Genomic DNA, 23,838 nt, shown 5'->3' on the forward strand with positions numbered 1-23,838 from the left:
TTAAGGCACTTTTCTGAATGTTTGAGGGCAACTGATGGAAAAAATATCGAGGCACTATAGGACTATTTAAAATGTATAGATGTTTGTGCAGATCTCTGAATAACAGTAAGTAAAATATTTCAAACCACATGCCAGATATGATAAATATTTTATTTTCCTATCAGCAAAAGACACACAACTGATGCATTTGTATCTTTCATGACTTTTCAGTACAGAGGAAAAACCCAAACATATACACAGTATGGGTATATATGTATATGGGTATATTTTAAAGTGCAAGTGATTCACAAGGGTCAATCATGCGTTACATAGCATCTGTATCAGGATCTTCAGTGATCTCCATAAATCCTCGATAACTTTTTAAAAGAAAGAAACTCTCGCTTACATATGAATACAAAATAAACTGTACTAGTCACTGAAGCTTTTTGATTTGTTTAAGCACAACAACATTTATCAATTTCATTCAAGTCTTGAAAGGAAAGAGTACCATGAAGTGCCAGAGGTGGGGGAGTCTTTAGTCTCTAGCCTCTATTGACAGGAAAAACAGTTTTACAAAATTCACCATCAACTGAACAATACTCCAGTACCACCTTAAGCACCCTATACTTGAATTAAGATTCAAAAATGGAAAGAAACCAAAAGCCGTATACTTTTGTCCTATTGTTTTTCCTAATCGTCTTCATGGATCACCTATCTTGGGCATGTCCTCTTTAAAACAGACATTCATTATACAGGTACATTCTCTGAAATTACTGTTACATTTGAGTTGGTGAGGAAACAGTCAATTTGCCTTTGCCAAATATATTTGACACAAGGAATGTTAGAAAGTAGAACATAAACATGAAATAAGACTTTAAAATGTAAATGCGAATGTGGACTGATGCTGAGTTCACTGTGTGTCAACAAATCAGAGCAGCCACACTAGAGAGCGATCTGGGCAGCATCATTCAGGGAAGTAACAGTTTATCAGCAGCTGTTGGGTTTTGGATTCACCCATGGACAACAAAGATACAGACATATGTATTAATAGTACATTAAGAAGCCCTGACCTTTCAGAATGTGAAATATTCAGACTAATTTCATTCACTGGGTAAATAAAATCCATCTCAGTTGCACATGTGCTGAATGTTTCAATGCCCTTTATAGTGGTTAAGATGCAAAGTGCATATTTAACATAAAATAGTAAGCTAGGATATACTACAGTGTGACTATAGCTCTTAACTTTCCAAGTGATTCCTTCACAACTGTTGTCCTCTTGCACCAAATGACACAAAAATGTTCATAGTGACAGAACAAAACCACAGACGTAATACAAAAGGAAGTTATTCAGAGGAGAGATGCCTTCACTCTGTGAGAGCAGTATGAGAGCGCACATGTTGCTGCTTTTTTCGCACAGCATCAGCTGGCTCTGGATGAAATAAAGGTCAATTTCTGTGTTGCAGTGAATCCTGTGTGTGTGAGATTATTGCATAGTTTGGAATTGTTAATATAGCTATTAAATTGACACTGAAAAATAAAATCTCTTTGTCTGCTTTGTGCTTATTAATCTAGGACTATATATATATTTTGAAACAGGCCTGGGTTTAACTCCTTTCATGAACTCAAATAGAAAATTATAATGACAGTTAAAATTGGGTGAGCAGAGCTGTGTGCTCATTACATCCTTATAATTTTGTCATGAAACGATTTTTAAGATTTGAATATTCAAGAAGGGAACTTCCTGAAACAAACTGCTTAGTAGTCTACTGGCTATTGCATTTTTAACGTGCACAAACATTTGCAAGTTGCTCCCAAGCCGAAACAAACCAGACCATTGATTATCTCATTGAAGTTAATTCTGCCAAGCCACCATCGATCTACACTGATCTAACAAACATAGAGCAGATAAAACAAACACCAGCATGAAGACCCTCGTTTCGGACTGTACAGATCTGACGATACCAAATGATTGTCTTTGTCTCTGAAGGCCATGGGACATGCAATGTGGGAATGTTTGAAGTCACCATAAACAAAAAGCAAAAGTATTAAGGTTAGCAACAGTGGTTTGTAAATTCATTTACATGACTAAAGTCATGTGAAAAAATATTTAGCTGGCTTAACAAATAGAGTGTATAATCTTTTTAACCATATCTCCCCAATTTTCCTTTCCAATAATTTTTTATAGGAAGAAACTGTTTATCCCTTTCACAATTTAAACAAAGTAACAAGTAAGAGATTATTTGTGAAGATTATCTTAAACATATTAAAAAAAATAGCCTCTGTTTCTTTAGTTTGGGTGCTAGTGTTTAATAGAGAAATACTTTCAGGGGCTTTAAGAAATACATTTCCAACCAAGAGCTGAAGCTGATACAAGTAATAGAGACATGACATGATTTCTCTATTTTATACACTTTGAAAGCCTGGAAAATAAATAATAAAACGAAAAAATGCATGGCATTACAACAACAGCTGGTACTAGCCAGGATTAGAATGTATGGAAATGAACGTAAGGAAATTTTCATTTCATGCAATGAGTGCAAACGTTCTCTATGAGGATACCTAAATGCTGGAGTTTGTTTTACTGTGATTACACCTGCTCTGTCTTCAATAATGTGCACAGAGCTCAAGCAGTGAACAACTGCATCTAGCAGCTGCAAAATCATCTCTTAACCAGAAGCTGTGTCAGTATGAAGCTATATTGTTGTGGTCCCTTTCAACACACATAAAGTAGATTGAATGATTAACCTTGGTCCCCTATGGCCAGCACAGAGTCATGACACGGGTCCCATTCAGTAACCAGAGTGTCAGTTCTTTATGTTTTTTTTTTTTGTTGTTTTTTTGGCATAGAGCTCATGTTCAAATAGGATCCATGATTGAACTGCTTTTATAATCTGTAAACTAATTAAAACTACAATAATGCATTAAAATAAAAAAAACTTTAAATAATATAGTAAGAAAATAAATATCATTCCAACAAGGCTTTTGTTTTAAATAGTCATTCTATATCTTGACACTGGAAACCAGCATGTATGTCATATGAAAAATTATCATCGGTCTATGACAATGGTTCCTCTTAGTCTCATTGGTGAATGTGCTAATGAGCTACTGCACATACATGCCTGCTTCCTACTCAGTTAAAATCACAGATACAGATTCAACTAAACATGGTCCAACATATAGAGCTCAACAGTCTTATGCTTTACAAGTGTCTGGATACAAAATATGCAAAAACGGACTCTTTCTGATAGACTTGGCCATGACCTGGACAATCCTTATGTGCAGAATAAAGATCTGAAACACATCAGAAAAAAACAATTATAAGTGCTATAGCTATACACTATTTTGGTATCTCATGAATAGCATTCAGGGCAGTTTGAAGTTTTTTTGGTCAGTTTAAGGTAACCTCTCAAAGGTCATTATGAAGCCTCTACAGACCTCACTCCGTATGAGCACACCGTTTTAGAGGACTAGCTATGGCTGTCTCAGATAACTCAGTATACAGTACATTTAGGTGTCATGTTAGTATCAGAAAATAGATATGAAACTTTCCACATCTCATGCTCACATCTGACTGGCCTCAGCGCTAAAATATTAGATACGTCTAGCAATCATCTCCCATTGCCATCAATTAAACTAATAATAATCAAATGTCATGATTATGAGATTGTGTTTTTGTCTTTTGAGGAATGGACTTGTGCTCTAGAGACGTGAACATTTTTTTTTTTTTTTTTGGCTTGGCATCCAAAGATATCATAAGGATGCATCTCTGTTGGAGGAGGTAAAGAGGAGTAAACAGGATTATGTTGCATTGATGCAACAGCCACATGTTCAACAATAACTGTGAGTGGACACATTTGAAAACAGTCAATGGCAGGGGGTTCTCTCAAGCCTAAAGTGTAGGATATACAATATACTGTAACAACTATCAAAATCTGATATTCAACTCTATGGGCATTCCGGCATTCCCTAGAGGTACGTACTTTTGTAACTTCCAGTCTAGCGGAGGAATGGATTTTTTCACCCCTAGGGAATAGAGTAGCTTTCACAATGTTTTGAGGAGTGTTTTGAGTTTTCGGAATCTGAGTGGAAGTTAGGAGCTGTCACTGGCTGAGCGCTTTTTGCCAAAATTACTGGCAGAGTCTCTATTTCGCAGATTAGGCTGGATCTTGTACATATGGGGACCCATGGACCAGCGCCAGCTCCCACGGCCCTCCACTCCAGTTGGGATAGCGGCAGCTGCAGCCACAGCAGTGGATGGGCAGGGCTTGTTCTGCAGCAGCTGAATAAGCATGGTCATCTCTGGGCCGAGCCTTGACACCATGCTGGTCCTAACGCGGTCCACCGTGTCCTCATCACAGTCCATCAGGCTTTGAAGGAGCTTACCGTAAAACCTATGACAACAACAAAGCACCACAGCATGAATTGTTACAACTCCAAAACCAATACACGTAAAACAATGTATCCTTATTACACTCTCCAATGACTCAAATTTTTCATCAAATGATATAGTAATCATGTGCTGAATGCTCTGATGTCATCCATATGGGAGTCACCATCCCCAGTCACTACATGTGCTGCGCTCCACCCTCTCCAGCTCTTTGTCTTCACTCCCAAACTGCAATCCTACACGTATCATGACAACAATAGGAACAAAAGCATCCAAACTTGATATTCCCGTTTCATATTTATTTCATTTTTTTCATTGTATGAACGATTTTGTATACCAGCTGGTAACCAAAGCATGGAAATCAATACACAAGTAGGAATCTGTTACGCTACATACATGCAAACCAGGGTTAGAATGACATATTTTGGATCATTTATGATGCTCTGCATCATTGTGCTTACTTAATCACTTAAAATAAACAGCAGATGCAAATTCCTGTAGTGTTGTCCACTACCAGAGAAATGAACTATTGTTTTTCTATCTATTTTTGGTTTAGAAACCCTGTAGAACATAACAGGAACTTTGTAATGGCTGACATTTTGTCCAAGGCTGTCATTTAAACAATTTAAAAAGTGCATCACTTTTCATTATGACCTTAACCAACTCCTTTTCGAGACGACATACAATAGATAGGAGAAGAGCTCACCTATTGGGGAAGTGACTCGGCAGCTGTGCCACTTCACCAATAGCATCTGGATTCGATCGGGCAACAGTGCAGATATCCAGCTTACTGTAACACTCCTCTTGGACCTCAGATATCATTCTTTGGAAGGTGGAGCAGCGGCGGATGGTGGGGAATGCCTTCGAGGTGATGCCATTGGCAATGCACTTAAGGCTCTCCTTCACAAATGCTTTACCCTGTAAAAAGACAACAAAGCTTAACTCATTCCTGCCCTGACGGCTACACCCATATAATCCTACATAACGTCACACACCAAAAGACAATGGCATATTTTCTGTAGTGTTTGTGAAATTATTTTAAGTGTGTACCTGAGTGTCAAATTTAGCAGCACTGTACAGGAAGGACTTGCAGATGTCATGCATGCCATCTGTATCACAAGTTGAGTTTTCCAGGCAGGCAAAGGCGCCGCAGCCAACTTGGAGGGCACTGTTGAGACAGCGTGCCACATCTGCTGTGGGCACAGAGAATGAACTATCAGCAGGGGAGCCAACAGTGGGTTCACTGGGAATCACTGCACACTCACTGAGCTCATTACACAAGGGTTGCCAGAGTTTCAGTTAAAAAATGCCACAAACAAAAGACAATTTTCATACTTTGGTGAGTCACAAAAGACATACAGTCACTTGGGGCAAACAGTGACTTGACTGGAGATTGGACACCTTACAATGCTGAGAGTCTCAAGACGTTATTTGGCACTAGCGTACTTTTCTTTTGGCAGGGACCCATATTCCACAGTTTGGTTCTTTTCAGCAGAGCTTGGATGAACAGCACCAGAAATACCAACGAGTTTCCTGAAAATTGTTGGCGTGCCTGTAGACACACATAAACATACACTTGTACTGCTGGCACTCACACACACTCACACACAAATGCACGCGGCCACCAGACTCTGTATTCAATTATTTTACACAAGCCATAATTGTCAAGCTGATTCCCAGGACTCTGCCTCCAAACCACTTCAATTTTCTTAACTATTAAGCAAGCACATGTCACAGTCCAGTTCAGAATTTAGAACTGATCCCATGCGCATCTACATAATGAAATACACATTCAGAAAATCCTGCTATACTCATTTCTGAAACATCATGTGGCTGGAATAGTTATTGGGCTGATTAACCCACTTGGTAACCCTGATCTCCATCTTTGTAAAGCCTTTGAAACAGCCACCCTGCAGCCATATTCATCCCTTCAATCTATTTGCCAAAAAACGATCTTGGACATAAGGGACATAGCTTTAGGTCCTTGCACCACACTTGAAATTTACAAGACCGAGCTTTAAAACATAATCTGCAAATCAATGTATCCAGATAGTTGTCTTTCCTTATTCTTCATTCAAGGATCCAATGAGATGGCAAGAAGCCTGGCTCAAATCCTTTGTAATAACCATTAAGAAATGTCAGAGAGGAGCCTAAGCCTACTTGGCAGACTTTGAATCTGGGGCCCCATGTTGGGCTGCACATTCAGATAAAGTCTGCCCGCCATCAACCACCAGAGATTACTCTCAAAATACTGAGAGTGAGCTGCAAATCATATGATGATGAAGCAATTCCTGCAGAGGGGAATCAGCATCCCCGTTAAAGGCCACCTTTTCTGAGGGGCTGCACCTTTGTTTTAAAAAGGAAAAGTCAACATTTGAATGAAGCCATGCAGATTGATTTATTTTGCACTTTGTCATTTCATTAAGGATTTTACTGGGAATTTTCACTTGGGCCTTTGATAGATATGAAATGCTAACTAATAGGGGAGCATTTTATTTGTCTAACAGGCACGGACCCGGTAACAAACATTGTACCTTTATCTGTGGCATGCTGGGGGAAGGTACAATGGTGTAGCCCACTTCTTTTTCTCACTTGAAGGCTACACAGGAAGGCTACACAGGAAGCTTTGTGATTTACGCACTGAAACCCCCCTAAGTCCACTATAACGCTGAACAGTGGGACCTATGCAGCAGCCAAATGAGAAAGGGACTATCAGCATGACACAGCCTGCACTCTCAGGTGTCAGCACCAAGCTCCATGCTCATCTGTTGCCGGCAGGACACCGGCAAAAACCACAGCGTTAATCCCGCAGCCTTCTCCGTGAATCAACGCGCTCGTATAGACAGAAAAGGCTGCATAGGCCAAAAAAATATAAGAAAAAAATTACATATATATCCACATAGTAAGCGAGCAAAGGTAAGGTTGTGCATTGTGTAGAATGATGTGTAAAAGAGCAAGCAGTGCACTCTGAGATATGCAGAGGGAAGCAGCGTGTTACTTACAAGGGCTATTGGTGGAAAAGCGTGCTCTCCTGGGCGAATAAGACTCGTTTTGATCCAGTTCATTTGCAGATGCGTTCAGCACCATCAGGAGAAAAAGTCCGGTCCTCAAAGGCATCGTCCTCTCAACACAGATAATACAACTAAAGGTAAAGAGGCGCCTCCTGCTTTGTGTGTAATTCTAAGAATGACGCTCCAAAAGCTTCTGCAGCGCCGAAAAAAGAATAAATGTGGGCTAATGCGCTGCCAGCAATTTCTCTACACCGGAGTCCTCACTATCGTTTTGACTTGCATGACAGATTGCACCGATGTTAAGTCTGCATGGGTTTATATGGGAGCGCTGAACATTACGAGTTCTGCGTTTGGACCAATCAGATCGCAGCATTCAAGACCGTGGATCTGGTCTCTCTCCACTACCAATTGATAAAATCATTTAACAACGGCCAACACTGTAGATTGTACAGTTTAGTATTAAGGTTTGGGCCATTTTTTTTCTTGTAATGATGCTAAGAGTCAAAACAGCAGGATTTCTTAATAACCCTCTATATTATTACACGCTGCAAGCAATACATTGGTGACTTTTTTCTTTTTAAGAATTTCACATTTCTGTCCACCTGTCACTCCAGCTCCACCTCAACTCATTACTTAAGCAAAATGAAACCTTTAACCACCTCTATGATGGTGGAGGCGATCCTTGATTTGCACGCTGTACCAGCTCAATCATAAGATTTTAAATATGTATTCTGATATTTGCATTATGTTTACGGATGAAGGTCTAAGTCGACATGCATCTTTCCGTATTGTGGAATGCTGCAGTCCTTCTGTAACATGAAAAAATCAATAAGCTTGCATAAAAAATAAAGAGTGAGCAAAATATTATGGAAGGTGTTTGAAAATATGGGAGGGTTATTGTATTTTTTCTGTTAGCTGATGAGAGGATAATGTTTCACCTTCTGAGATTTATTTCAAATGATACCAAACCAAACAGACTGATTTTATGATCATGGCATATAGCCCGACCTTTATCATATGCAGATGAACAATCCTGTTTCTTTACCAGGACTTGTTTTTTCCAACAATCTATCTAAAAACCACAACTGTGCCCAGTGGTACTTTGATTTATGTCTTATGTTAATTGGGGGCTTTATTATGATGATGATATTTTTCCTTCTCTAGTAGATACTTTGAGCTGCTAGTTAGTTTTCTCAGTCAAGGTGAGCATCCAATAAATCCATCCAGGTCTTTTTTTTTTTCGAAAAGTTAACTTCAGCCCTCCTTCACAGAATATTTTTTTCTGTAGTCCCTAACATCAGCAATCAAATTGTATCTAACCAACCATGAGCACTTTACCACACTTAAACACCTTTGTCCAAATACCAACCCAGAATATTCAAATGACCTATCAGTTTTATCACAGTGGCATTTCACTGAACCGTGCTCACTGATGACGCCACTGTTGCTTTAGCTTATGGAATTTACGTAACGTGGAGACAAATTATCTGTGTTGTTGACATAAAATTTGGCTAATAGCTGCTGTTGACCTAATTCTCCATTCTTCTCTTCCCATGACTGTAAAATGTTGGCTCAGCGTCCACTAACTTCCAGCCACACGTGCTAGAATACAGAGGATGATGTGTAGGACTCCAAGCTACCATTTATCATGGAGGCCTCACGCCTCTTCACACAGTGCAGTGCTCAGCCATTGCAGACACAATCAAGCAAAGATAACCAAAGTATGGAATAAGAGAAAATGTTTGACAGTGATAGACATTATATGATTTACAATAGAAAGTTTTTTTTTGGTAATAGCTTTTCTGTCTGTAAAGGTCAAAGAGTGGAAGGAGGTTTACAGGAGGAAGCTTGAACAGAGGCTCCAACAGTAGGATACCAGAGCAATCTGGACTAACATGAAAAGCATCACTGGATATAAGACCAGTAGCCAGAGGACAGAGGGGAGTGTGAATAGAACTAATGAATAGAACTTACACCTTATTCAATAGTTTTGATGTGCCTCATATTACCCCCTAAGTAGCTTCACCACAGGTGCCCGTATCTTGTCCCTGCATGACTCGAACACCACTCCTGTCTCTGCAGCAATGACCATTACAGACAAGCAGGTGAGGAGAGAGCTATGCAGGCTTTGCCTCACAAAGGCTGCTATGTGGCGTCCTTCAACACATCTTCAACCTGAGCCTGCAGCTGGAGAGGGTGCCTGTAGGATGTTAAACATCATGCCTGGTGCCAGTACTGAAAGTGGCCCGTCCAAGTGTCCCCAGCAACCACAGACCTGTGGCTCTAACCTCCCATAACATGAAAGTGTTGGAGAGAGTGTGTCTGATCTTCCTCTGGCGCCTGGTGAAACCATCTGTGGACCCCCTCCAGCTTGCTTATCAGCCTTAGCTGGGGCAGGAGGCTGCTCTCATCCACCGTCTATGCCGCATCTACACCCACCTGGACAAGGGGGGGCCTGTGAAGATTATGTTATCTGACTTTTCCAGTGCTTGTAACACAATCCAGCCTGTCCTGCCGGGGGGAGAAGTTAAAGACACCCCCATGATTTCCTGGATTTTGGACTGCCTCGCTGACCGACCCCAATATGTAACAGTAGTAACTGTTCGTCTGACACTGACCTGCAGCAAAAGTTCTCCCCAATGGACAGTTCTATCTTCCTTTCTCTTCACCCTGTATACCTCTGACTTCAGGTATAACTCAGAGTCCTGCCACCTTCAGACTCTGCAGCTGTTGGAAATATCCAGAGTGGAGATACAACGCAATATTCATCATTGGTGGACAGTTTTGTTAACTAGTGTGAGCACAATCATATGCAGATGTTTTATGAGTTTGTAGTAGCCAGCTCCATCTCCTACGCTGTGGTTTGCTGGGGCAGCAATATGAAGGTGGCAGACCGTAGCAGACTGGACAAACTAATAAGGAGGGCTGTTTCTGTACTGGGGAGAAGCTGGACCTCTGCATCTTGTGCCTGAGTGGAGAATGTTGTCCAAACTCCTCTCAATCCTGGACAATCCCTCCCACCCACTCCACTGCGGGTTGGCTGCACAGAGGACGACTTTCAGCGGGAGTCTGATCACAGTCAAGTGCTCCACAGAATGCCACAGGAGGTCCTTTCTCCTAGTGGCCATTAAACTGTTCTACTCATCCCCCTACTGTAAAAAGGAGCGGAACTGAATGATCAAAATGGACAAACAGTATTGTTTTTATTATAGCTCTAGCTGAGTTTTTCTTACTTATTGATCAGTAGTTTGTACTTGTACTTGTTTTTTGTTTTGGTTTGGTGGAAGGTCTTTCCTTTCTTTTATACTTTTTACACGAAGAGCAGCCGTAACAAGGCAACACAATTTCCCTATGGGATCATTTGAATCTTGAATCTTGTCTATTTGTCACATATACAGTTCACCATGTGGATGTCTATGTGTGCTGTGCATTAAGCACCACATTCATATATTTTCCTTTCATGCTTGGTCAAACAACCATTTCCTGTGGTTTATTAGAGAACACAGAGCATCTCTTAACAGCTCTTTTCTGTGTTCTAGTTGCCTTTGGCTGTCAGTGTGATAAAGCCATATTTTCTCCCCAATGTTATCAGCAGTTGAGCATGATGTCAAGCTGTTGGCACCTTAAAGCTGATGGGGAATCCCTTCCAGGTGCAATAGGCTTTTTGATAGAAGGATAATATTAAGGTAAGAGACTAGTGATGCTATCATCTGCTTTCAAAATAAATCCTTATCTACATCCTAGTCTAGGCATAAGTTTCATATGATTTTCGACCATTTAAACACTTTTAAAGGAGACCAGAGAACTAATGTTATAGTTGCATTTAATAGCTTTAGACTTTGGGCACTATAATATTTTGTGAGGCCAATCAATTTTCACCTATCTCCTATTTCATCCTATTCTTATAGTAAAGGAGTTTCAAGAGTGAAACTAGATGTCAAAGACCGTCCTGTTTGCCTATTGGTTACGTCAGCAGTCCTAAAAAAAGCCCAAAGAAAACAAAAATGCGAACAATGTAAGATTTGAGTCAGATGTTGAGATGCTTTCCATGAATATGTTGCTGCGCTTGCATTTATTGCTTCCTTGTGTTTTGTGTGTCTGCGTTTTGTTTTACTGAAGGTAGTGGGGGTTGGTGTATGTCTGAGCTGAAACTGAAGATGTGAATTGAGAGTTTATTCATGCGTTTGGAAGTCAGTATTGTCCTTGTTAGCACATCACTGCAGACTCTTCCTTTTTGGAGCACAGCCATACCACAAACACATTTGAGAAGACCACTTCTGCAACCTCTGAGGGAAAGGATAATGAATTCCTTTGTCAGGTAGAAGAAGGTGATTCACTTTGTTTTCAGAAATATAACAGACAATATTGGCATGGAGCAGGAGACTAAGGCAGAGTTCACTGAAAGGGCAGATCTAACAACTTACAGTAAATTGTCTTGCTGCAGACTTTTTCATTAATTTACATTGAGATGGTTAAACTGATCCTCTGATTAAAGGTCACTTTGCATTTAAGTGTAATTTTGCCCTAAGCTTATTGCTCTTTGCCTGACAGGTACTTCCTCTGTAATTATGAGATTACCAGATGGCTCAGTATAAGTTGTAATAAATGACGGCTTGATGTTTTATCAAGTACAAGCAAATCTGTCACAAATATCACTAATGTGTCACTTAGGTCACTTAAAAGCATTTGGAAAATGTCACCTGAAGGACAGTGCTAGTCTGTGTCCACAAGAGGGACTTTTGTTAGATGCTGCTGACTGGTGATGTGTTTTGCACCTGCATTTAGAATTTTATGTGTGTTTTTTGGTGTGTGATATTTGGTCAGGAAGATAACTTTGGAGTGACCAATGCTTGTGCTGTTTTGTGGTATTGTGGAACTCAAAAGTCTTTAAAGTATATGATTGTGACTGCCAAATTACTCATTGTCATATCACTAGAATGGACAGCATAAGGTTTCAGCTTGTTTTTTATAGCCTTAAAGGAATTTCTTTCTCAATCTGAATGGATGGTGTTTTGCCTCAAACAGATGTCTGCATGACTTGAACATATTACAAAAACTCAGAGCATGTACATTCCTGAACATCTGCCCAATGCGAGTGGCATAGCAGGGCTATACATCTGGAGGCTGGAATGAAAACACACTGCAGCTCTGCAGCATGACAAATTAGCTCCGAAACATTGCATTTAAAAGTTAAACATCACAAATGTTGACACATTCCCCGCGCACTGGTGGGAGATACAGATGACAAACCCAGACTTTGCGCTGCAAAACAGAAAATGTAGAAACATACATGATCATGTTTGAACAATACACTGAACATTGATGTGGCTTTCTAAAGGTATATAAATATTCAATATTAACTGTAAACAGTATGAAACATTAAATATGTTTCAGATCCACCTGCTGAAGCTTTAAAATTAGACCAACTGTATAGTTGTTAAGGTACTGTAAATGTGAAGGCACTGAATTTATACCTCTAATACTCTGGACACATCAGATTTATATGAAATATTTATAAATAAACACATTTATTAATGGCAAATTGAAATGATTATCATGACAACTTATTATGCTTAGAAATTCATTCCCCATCATTTCTTTCATTTAAGTTCAAATAGTAATGTACAATGAAAAGTTGACTCTGGATGCAGGTATTTTGTTTAGGTTGGCAGGGTACTGCAATACAATGCACAATCCAAATCCTCACTACATCAAATTTTTACCATTCCCCACCTGTTTCATGGCCAAACTTTACTTAATTTAAAAATTCCTGAAGGATGAATTGCAAAAAGTCCCTAAAGTTCACAATAGTCAGTTAAACCTTTTGAAGCACACAGTCATCTCACCTTTTCTGACATGAGAGATGTGTGCTTACATGTGGATGGACTTTCTTAGCTCTGGAGTCGTGGCTTTAAAGGATGAAATACTGTACATTTCTTTTGCAGGCAACATTGTTTTGAAAAGATGTTTAAAAAAAAATTGACAATATTCAGATGATACCTGTAAGACAAAATGTACTCTCAGGTATTTAAATCAATGTTGTTCACCCAGATCAGGAGCCCAAAGACATTTTCCAAGAACAAAACGTGTGTTTTTGATATTGTGTTTTGCTTCAATTTTCTGTTGCAAGCAGCTACAGTACAGCTGATTGGAAACATTTTTAATGGGAATGCGTTTGAAGTAAGAGTCGGTGTGGAAGTCATGATTCCCATGTTTAATTTGGCATGTGTTTTACATCAGATGGCCTTCCTGACACAACCCTCTGCCTTTATCCAGACATGGGACTGCCAAAAGAAGACAATGGCTTGTGCCCCCTTGTGGTTGCATTTGGCTAATTGGTGCAGATTTCAATGGACATGTTGGTGAAGGGAACAGAGGTGATGAGAATGCGATGGGCAGGTTTGGTCTTCAGAAGGACAGATGGTGGTGAACTTTGCAAAAAGGATATAAATGGCTGTAGTGAATACTTTCTTCCAGAATAGACAGGAACAGTTGAAGAGGACTAAGACACAGCTAAGGAAAAATTAGTGGAAGTTGAAAAAGGAGAATGTTGTGTAGTTTTTAGGGAGTTGAGGCAGGCTCTGGGTGGTCAGGAGGTGCTTTCAGATGATCAGGGAGAAAGGAGACTTGGTGGTGGAACGAGGAAGTTCTGGAGCGTATACAGGGAAAGAGATTAGCTAAGAAGAAGTGGGATGCAGAGGAGTACAGGGAGATGCAGCATAAGGTGAAGGGAAAGGTAGCAAAGGCAAAACAAAGAGCATATGAGGACTAGATTGGACACTAAGGAGAGAGATGTGGATTTGTACAGGTTGGTGAGGCAGAGAGATAGAGATGTGAAGGATGTGCAGCAGGTTAGTGTGATTAAACATAAGAATGGAAAAGTATTGACAGGTGCCAGGAGTGTGATGGGAAGATGGAAAGACTACTTTGAAGAATTGATAATTGAGGAAAATGAAAGAGAGGTGACTGGTGTGAAGCAGGAAGTAGCAAAGATCAGTAAGAGTGAAGTGAGGAGGACGTTGAAGAGGATGAAGAGGCAGTTAGTCCTGATGACATAACTGACATAACAGTGAGAGGATGGCCGAGGAATAGAAGAGAAGTACAGAGAAGGTCATAGGGAGTTTCATTGTGTCTTCTTAGATTTAGAGAAAGTGTATGACAGGGTGCCAAGAGAGGACCTATGGTATTGTATGAGGAAGTCTGGAGTGGCAGAGAAGTATGTTAGAGTGCAGGACATGTGTGAGAGCTGTAAGACCGTGGTGTGGTGTGATGTAGGTGTGACAGAGGAGTTCAAGGTAGAGGTGGGTCTGAATCAAGGATCGGCTATGAGCCCCTTCTTGTTTGTTCTGGTGATGGACAGACTGACAGATGAGGTTAGACAGGAATCTCCATGGACTATGATATTTGTAGGTGACACTGTGATTTGTAGTGAGAGCAGGGAGCAGGTGAAAGAAAATCTGGAAAGATGGAGGTCTGACCTGGAAAGCAGAGGGCTGAAGCTTAGCCGCAGAAAGACAGAATACATGTGTGGGAATGAGAGGGACCCAGGTGGAACGGTGATCTTACAGGGAGCAGAGGTGAAGAAGGTGCAGGACTTTAAGTACTTAGTGTCAATGGTTCAGAGTAACAGAGAGTGTGGAAAAGAGGTGAAGAGGCGAGTGCAAGCAGGTTGGAGAAAAGTGTCAGGTGTGTTGTTTGATAAAAGAGTATCAGCAAGAATGAAAGGAAAGGTGTACAAGACGGTAGTGAGACCAGTGATGTTGTTTAGCATAGAGAAAGTGGCACTGAAGAAAAGATGGGAGGCAGAGCTGGAGGTAGCAGAGCTTCAGATGTTGAGGTTCTCTTTGGGAGTGACGAGGATGGAAAGAATACATCAGAACGAGTAGATCAGAGGGACAGCTCATGTTAGATGTTTTGGAGGCCAGATTGAGGTGGTTTTAACATGTTCAGAGGAGAAACTGTGAATATATTGGTAGAAGGATGCTGAGGGTGGAGCTGCCAGGCAAGAGGTCTAGAGGAAGACCAAAGAGGAGATTTATGGATGTAGTGAGAAAGGACATGAAGTTAGTTGGTGTGAGAGAAGAGGATGTGAAGAATGGGGTTAGATGGAGGCACATGATTTGCTGTGGCGACCCCTGAAAGGAAACAGCCAAAACGAAAAGCCGAAGCTTTTGAAGTAAGATGGTGGAAATAAGTACTGTCTAGTTGTGTGAGCCATGCTGTAGAGATACATTTGAAATAGATGAATTTATCAGACCAACACTATTTTCCAAAGGGCAAAGCCCAGAGATTCATTACTCCATGTCATGCAGTGGAGCTTCTGCATTTGCCATATTTTCAGGATAATATCCACAGGTGCACAGTATGTGTAGCAGCAGTAATTTCTATATGATGAAAAGAGAAATTAGTTAGTAGTTTGCTTTATTCAACATTCACTGCACATAAAAATTACATTATATATAATGTATAATATATATATATATATATAGAAACAGGACAAGCACATTCGTACATTTGCCACTTTGCTACAATTATTTAATAGATGTCATCAGTAAAATTGAATGTTTAAAGGCATAGCATATATCTCTTTATAAATAAGATTTTAGTAGTGATATGCTCCAATTCATAATGTGGAAAGGTGCTGCCAATGGCTCCTGTGACTCATTGACCACTTCTAAAAACAGTGCACATATACACGGATCAGGCATAATCTTTTGACCTCCTATGCAATTTAATGCAATCCAATCTACCATGAATTCCATTTTTACAAGGTTATAATTTCTCAGTTTTTAGGTTGAAAGTGTTAGAAAGGTGATAAGCATAAGTCATACTGACGTGCATTATAAGAAGAGGTGGTTCTAAAGTTTTGGCCACCCCATTTAAAATGAATGAGAGGGCTCTTTTGTAATACACTGTGGTAACACAATGTGGTGGAAGTACACAAACGTGCAAGTAATGGCTAAAGAAATCTTCACTACAAGTACCACTTCAAATCTTTTACTCAAGTAAAGTACTAAGTAGATTATCTACATTTTACTTAAATAACAAAGGTAACAGTGCTGTGCTCCACTAAGAAAAATGACTAAATGTAAATGTAATAAAAATGCATATTTCTAACAATACTGATTATGGTAATTATGGCAGAACATGTAGAATAAATAATAAAAAATAAGGGTCAAAGATAATACTTGGTACAGATGGTTAACCCATAATGACACACCAGCCTTTATTAGTTTCTAATATTTTTATAAAAAACATACCATATTTTTATATTAAAACCACAAGGTGGTGTTAATGTTGTGGCTGACTTGTGTATATTGGCACCATTTTCAGCAAAGAGAGAAAGCTGAAAGATGAGAAGTTTCAAAATAAATGCAGATTTAATAATATTTCTCCTTCACTGGTAATTTCATAGCATTCTTATTTATTGCAATTTCATAATGGCTAACACCTGAAGGAGACGGAGGGCTGGACCGTTTATTGAGTCAGTCTCATGCTATGCCTAGGTTTCTAAAGTATTCAACACTGTGCTGTATTTTTAAGGAAAGCGAGACACTTTATTCAAAAATCAAAATTGTAGTTTTCACATTTATGCAAAAAACATTCTAAGTAATGTACAGTAAAGATGTGTGATTATGTTTACCTTAAGCCAAACTAGCTAGTTAAAAAAGAATCATCAAATTGAATTTTCCCTCTTGTGGCTGAAAAACATTGGTGCACATTGGTGCACTTCCTCTTCACATCGCTCACACGTTTGTGTATTAACACATCACAAAGATTGCAGTGCCTGTACCTTGGAAGGACTCTGTCTGTATGCAGCATGCAGTAGTACCTAGGCTGTGTTTCCTGCAGTAGCCATCTGGTTTCAGTTCAGACTCATCTGGATCTCTCTCCAGCCCAGGCATCTCAGGAATACATTTTGGAGGGCTGCCCACATCCGTTCACGCAGACAAGTGTTTTCACTTACTCAATTTTAAATGTCTCAAAAACCCAAGTGATTGAGCATCTTTTTAAAGGCAGCATTGGTGGTAAACACTATTTTAAGAGCTGCTTCAAAGGGAAATGGCCGCAGTATGCAACATGTGAACTGGATTACACCTTGTTGACTGTCAGGAGCATGTCACCGCTCAATTCTGCAAGACAACGCACAATTACAGCTCACAGACTTCCGGATCACAATGCATATTTTTGCAACATTCGCTGATTTGAGTGCTACCACAAATATCCTCCGAGCCGACATGAAGCAACTAGAGAGCCCAGAAGTGATGAGAACCATGCAAAGAGCTCATCTCATATTAAAGCTGACAGGATGATTCCATGGGTTCCCACACCAAAAAGAATGAGTTAACTTTATATGTAGTTGAGGTTTGAATCATAAAAACAGAAGCCAATTTAGGTTAGTAGCCATTTATTATATTTAAATGGGCCTTGGGTTCACATAATTGATACTGATGCATTTCCGATATATGCAACATCAGTTACCAATTTTGTAGTTATAATTCATGGTCATTGTTTATTCCATTCTGCTGCTTTACTAAAAACCAGAAATTGGATAGAGGACGTTTTGATTGGTCCTTTTGGAGTTTTTATGATGTGCATTTCTTGTTATGATAGACAGTACAGCAATGTACAACAAAATGAGAACAAAAAGTAACATGTAACAAAATAAAAAATTGTATTCACCATAATTGGATATCCTATTGCTGACAAATTGTAATTTGTGTGTGTGCATGTGTGTGTGTGTGTCACACATTAAGTCATCTATATAATTTCTGCTTTGTCACAGTTACACTTGTACCTGAATATATTTTAACATGTGACCAGCTACACATTGTAATGTCTACTATGATTAACCTGCAGAGACCTTCCTCAGGATGTCCGTTTGCATGTACTCCAGCTCCAGGTTTTCACATGGCTGATGTGATAAGGTCTATAATGTAACATAATGTCACAGGCAGTGGCAGTTAATCCAAAGGAAATACTGCCCCTTTCTCAATTTGCATTCTTATAATATTTAATCTGATATGAGCTGCACAGTGGTAGTCATCACATGCATCCAGGCTCCAGCATTTACATCTACAGCATCTTGCATTACCGCTAGCAGCTCTTAGCATGCTGTTCAAATGTTTTAAGGTCTCCTTCAGGCTGACAGGAGCACTGCTTCAAAACTGTTGCCTTACTCATTTCAACAAGATTGTTGTATTGCCATAGAGTAGAGGCTACAAGTGGTTCCTGACATCGTTGCTATTGTACAGTGCATTGGACATTCAAACATAAAGGTGTTCTAGTGATTCTACCACAAAAAAAAAGTAAAAAAAAATTAAGAAGCTTTTTTAAAATTTGAGGGTCTAAGAGGTCAATGTACCGTGAATGAAGAAAATGCCAGGATATTAAGAAAACAACTTCACCAATTTGAAAACACATTTAGAAAATAAACCTGTGCAAACAGAGAAAAACAGAAGGTACATTAAAGACTGACTGTACTGAACACTTACTGATCTATTTGTGAAATAAATCAAGCTGTACATATCATCAGGACGAAACTAAACATTCCTTACTAATCCCTAATCTAAACATATGGTAGGTGGAAATAAGAATTTACATCACAATTTTTACACGAACCAAAAACCAAAAATGGTTAATTACTACAGTGCATATATATCTATTATCTTACTCTGTTTTAATAAATAGTTTATAAAAACCTGTATTTGGATTTTTGTGTCAAAAAAGACATGTAATTTGTGACTTTTCCCTTTAATCTGTAGTTGCTTGCTGGGTTTGTCATCATTTGCTGATAAAAGGGCCGTGACGTGGATGTAATGAAAGTACCCCAGAGGCACAAACTGGGGATAGGTTGGCCCAAATGAAAACACATTTTGAAACATCTAAACTCTAAAAATAAAGCATAAGCATTAACTCTAAAAAAAACAAACTATGTGGACTGATTTCCAGTAAGAACCATTAGTTTATTTAAAAAAAAAAAGATAAAACAAAGTTAATATAGGAGTTTGAGTGTATAATAAATCGTTAAAGGGCTCTCGTCTGCTTGTTTTTCTGTGAGTGGGCAAGTTGCTGAAAAAGTAAATAAGGTCTTAAAAATCCCCACATACACCAACAAGCTATAATTCTCACCATTACACTAATTCCCAAGTTGTTAAATGTGTTTTATATACAGCTTTTTTCCTAATAACCAGAACTGAACAGAGCTTGAAATCTGGAGGATCGCTGTGGTTTTGATTATGATGCTGGAGTGTTTCTCAATGGTCTTGTGGATTTCATCACATCTATGTGTAATCCCTAATCAGGGTTATGTACATAGCGCTTCATCAAGAGCCCCTCAGCGTCGCTCAGGGAATGCTGACTTTGTAATTGAATTTGAGCATAGCTTATGATGAGAACATAAGCCAGATGCCAGGATGTTTATGATGTTGTTGCTTTGTGGGCAGCAGAGTACACAACCTCTGTCTCTCACTGCAACCAAATTTTCCATGCCCAGTGCACCCTTATGGTCAAAAACATCTCGAGTAATTTATAGTAATGAAATTGGTGTTAGCAGTGATATGCATCATGTACATTCATAACCGTACCAATGTCAGATGCTGGCAATGAAAACATGATTCATGAAAACTTTATTGTTCTTGCTCAAATGTGCCTATTGACGTCGTTTACAATCAGATTAACGGAAACAAAATTGGTGTCTATATTGTCAAGATTTACATCCACTTTATAATGTTCATAGAAATCAAAGTTATCCAGTGAAACTTCAGTCCCAGAAGAACATATGTAGCCCACAGTCATCTGTCTATCAATTATATATTTTAGTTGAAAACATACAGTCTATTGTCAAAAATGAGTGTCCTTCCTCCAGCAGTGCAACCACCATGACAACCACAAATAAGACGTTAATACTGCCTGATTACAGACATTTTATGTAATTCCACTGTATAAAATGAGACAGGCTGTGATGACCAATACAACATAAGTGGAAAATAAAACAAACAACACAACTAAACCTTTTACAAATACTGTAAGGAACAAATGAGCTGGATACAGAACACCAAAAACGAGCGGCTCCAAAACCAGCATCCACTGCAACTGACTCTGCAGCCACCTCTGCGCCCAGTTGTTTGTCATTCAGCATTGCCTCGATCCCGATGTCGAATCCCTTTTCATTGTTCTGTTTATGTATCTGAGCCGCTTGAGCTAAATGTATGGGTTTTACTTTCCCAATGTTAAGTTAAGATTTTGTACATTGCTTGTTTTGGATTATGCAAAGCCCTTATGAGTGGAGAATTTGATATGTTCAGTGCTGGCAATTACAAAGGGACAATTATTCACTCATTGGCAACATAAGCCACTTTTCTACACTGCTGCAGTGCTCTAGCTCAGTACAGCATAGCCTTCAACTGCCTTTGCATAGCTGAGTTTGAAGCACAAAAAAGGTTAGAAGTGTCTTACCAAGCCACAGCCCACTAGTTTCATGGCAGACACTCTAACCGCACAACCACAGTGATGGATAAGGGAGAAAGCAATGGGATTTGTAGTAGAAGCATTGTGCATCCTCACTAAAACACAGCCTCCATGTCTTCCAGAGCCTCAGCAGCTTGGCCAATTGTTGTGAGTGAACGCAGATGGGAGAGATGCCCAGCAGTGGAAAACAGGGAATAAACTAGCTTAATGAAAGCATCATGGCACAGTGAAAATCCAGTCTAAGCCATCAGTGAGAATGTCCCAGGGGTAGGAAGATGGGCTGGTGTGCGTGCTGGGGGCTGGAAGCATGCCTAGATCCAGGAGCTCTGTTGGCCCTCTGCGGGTTCATGGCAATCCACTCCCTCACCATGCAGTCCAGAAAGCTGATATGCCATCTTACAGGTTAGGCCTTAAGGTACTAAGTCTCATGTCAGGAAAATGCTTACATGAGACTGGCAGCGGTCCAACCTCATCACATGTAGGTGCATCTGCATTCAATGTCAATGACAGTGTCAAGAGAAGAAAAACTGTGTCTCTCTCCAAAGTTGGAGAGACTGCTGTTCCCCATCAGCTGTTCAGTAGAGTGCAGCTAACATTTATTCCCAGCTGTTCAGTGTTGAATGTTATTTGTCACCTGATACTTATTTTCTTTCCATGTTAAAGGCCAGCTTTGGTAATTTTCTAAACTCATCATATTTTCAACAATCCCCATATAGACACAACATCTAATTGCTTCAACTTACCATCTGACAGTCTGCAGCCTGGATTTGCTTTGTTGTCTCAGATTAATGAAAAAAACATCAGCCAGACACAGTGCTACAATGGGTAAAATACGTCTTTATTCCAAATTCTTGCTAAAAATAAAAATTCCCCAGATGCTATGAATCCATAATTGGATTGTATTCTTGGCTAGGATGACAAAAAAAAAAAAGAAAAAACGAAAAAATTATCTGATAGTGGTACTAAATTTGTTTTAAAAAGTTACCTTAAATTAATAATAATATTACTCTTTGTCTTCTAAACAGGCAACTACGCTAAAATGTCTGTCATAGCAACTTATCAAAGTAATTATTTGTAACTCTTATGATTGCAGTTGCTTTTACTGCTCTCTCATGGTCAAGACAATCTGTTAATGCTGCTTTAATGTCTTTTATCCTCCTTATATCGGTCTTTTTGGTCTCATTCCTTATGAAAGGGTCCTCATCGAGATTCAAAAGTGCTGTAACAAGTCTTTGCTTCATCTAAATTCTTGCAAATTATAAACAGTAAATCCTGCTGCCTGTCAGTTATGCAGATTATTTCATAAATCAGTTTTTGTTTATAAAAACTCTTGTATTTCACTCTCATTACACTTGGGGTAAAAATGACAAAATCAATAAGTGTGTACACAATGGTGTGGGAGTTTACAGTTTGCACAAATGTAATAGCCGCCTGCTCAGCCTTCATCTAACCAGCCCACCACTTTCTACTCTCTTCACTCGTCAACTTTTTCGAAAGGCGTTATATAAGTTTCATTCACAGTACTAGATAAAGATCTTATTCAGTGCAAAAGGGACATTATTACTCATTAAGAACATCTACTGTATTACACCCAGTCAGCAGTTTTTTTTAGTAAGTATACATCCTTTTTTATCCGTATGCATTGATTTTCATTTATTATACTACAAATAATATCTGTCAACAGAGGCCATTTTCCCCTCTTGCCAGTGATGAAACAGCCTTCACTATGAAGGTGTCCTCTCCAAGGTCTTTACTGGTTGATGCTGTCTCCACAATAACAAATGCTAAACTTACCTCACCATCCATGCACAGTATATTGATGTTTTTGAATTTTGAATCTGGAACACACAAGACATAACATGACTTCTGATCTGAAAACAGTGTATATGGATCATTATTTCCGTGATTTCATCTTTCATTCTTCACACCAACCATGCCTTTATGTAAAAAAATCCCAATAAAGTTAGATTTCAACTTCACACCACACAACCACACACTCTTTAACAGCAGGACATGTGGTTGCATCAGTCATGTGGATAGACAGAGTTTTATTTCAGTTTCTGAATTTGTGGTTTGGGGGGGGACAGTGGTGCATTGTCTCAAAAGGCACTTAGCGAAAGCATTGTTCAACAAAACATCTGTTGATTGTTAGTGTCATGTGGGTAGAAGATATTAGGAAGATTGCACTCTTGGAAATGAGACTATTAATCCAAAAAGGAGCAGGATGAATCCTTGCAAGTAGTGCCTGTCATCCTACACAAGTCCTGTCAAACTGTCCCTTAGAGCCAGACATAGTAAATCCATGTGATAGTTACACTATTCACCCTACTCAGTGACGAGTCGACAGGAAGGCTTTTTGCAACTTCCAAATATACTCTCCTGCATCTGTGTGGAACTGGCTAAGACGATGTATTTTCCACCGATCCGTCAAGACCTGCATCGAACTCTGAGAGCCATGGACGTGCAAACAAGGTAAGGCTGGGTCACAGCCTCTCTTCTTTTGTCTCTATTCGCAGGAGGGCGGATATTAACCCACAGTGTAGATAAGGCACATAAATTAAAAGGTGACACAAAGAGAAAGGATACATTCAGGAAATATACACTTAGTTATTTTTTTCTCTTGTCACTCACCTATATCAAAGTACTTAGTTTTAAGTAAAATTAATAACTGTTGTTAGGGTTGTAACTACTTTTGTTTTTCAAGACGCCATGAAGCCTTTGGACACATTATTCAAAGCATGGCAATAAAGGTATTTTGGGGGGAACATACATACACACAGTGCCAATAACAACATGTCAGGAAGATACACATCAAGCAAGAAATAACAAACAAAGCTGATCAAGAACATATGGGTATGGAAAAAGAGGTTAGCCAAAAGAAACTTTACATATAATGTATAGTTAGTTACAGGAAACAAAGACATATAAATGATTGTTGGATTCAATTTTGAATCAAATGAGTATATTGTTTCCTATGTAAATATTCTTTGA

At 39.2% G+C, this 23,838-nt stretch overlaps 1 protein-coding gene across 2 annotated transcripts; it reads right to left on the reverse strand.

Moving 5' to 3' along the window:
- stc1 (stanniocalcin 1) lies at positions 1–7,845 on the reverse strand. Of its 2 annotated transcripts, none has more exons than XM_067522127.1 (4): positions 7,369–7,845; positions 5,417–5,556; positions 5,073–5,284; positions 1–4,370 (listed from the first exon to the last, which is right to left on the reverse strand). In XM_067522127.1, the coding sequence occupies exons 1-4, from the start codon at positions 7,481–7,483 to the stop codon at positions 4,070–4,072; spliced, it is 768 nt and encodes a 255-aa protein (XP_067378228.1). In that variant the 5' UTR covers positions 7,484–7,845; the 3' UTR covers positions 1–4,069. The 2 variants fall into 2 exon arrangements, with proteins under 2 accessions (XP_067378228.1, XP_067378227.1); XM_067522126.1 differs by having other exon boundaries at positions 2–4,370; positions 5,417–5,559; positions 7,369–7,828.
- Positions 7,846–23,838: the final 15,993 nt, after the last annotated feature.

This window comes from Channa argus, chromosome 11, assembly GCF_033026475.1.
Source record: "Channa argus isolate prfri chromosome 11, Channa argus male v1.0, whole genome shotgun sequence".
NCBI lineage: Eukaryota > Metazoa > Chordata > Actinopteri > Anabantiformes > Channidae > Channa > Channa argus.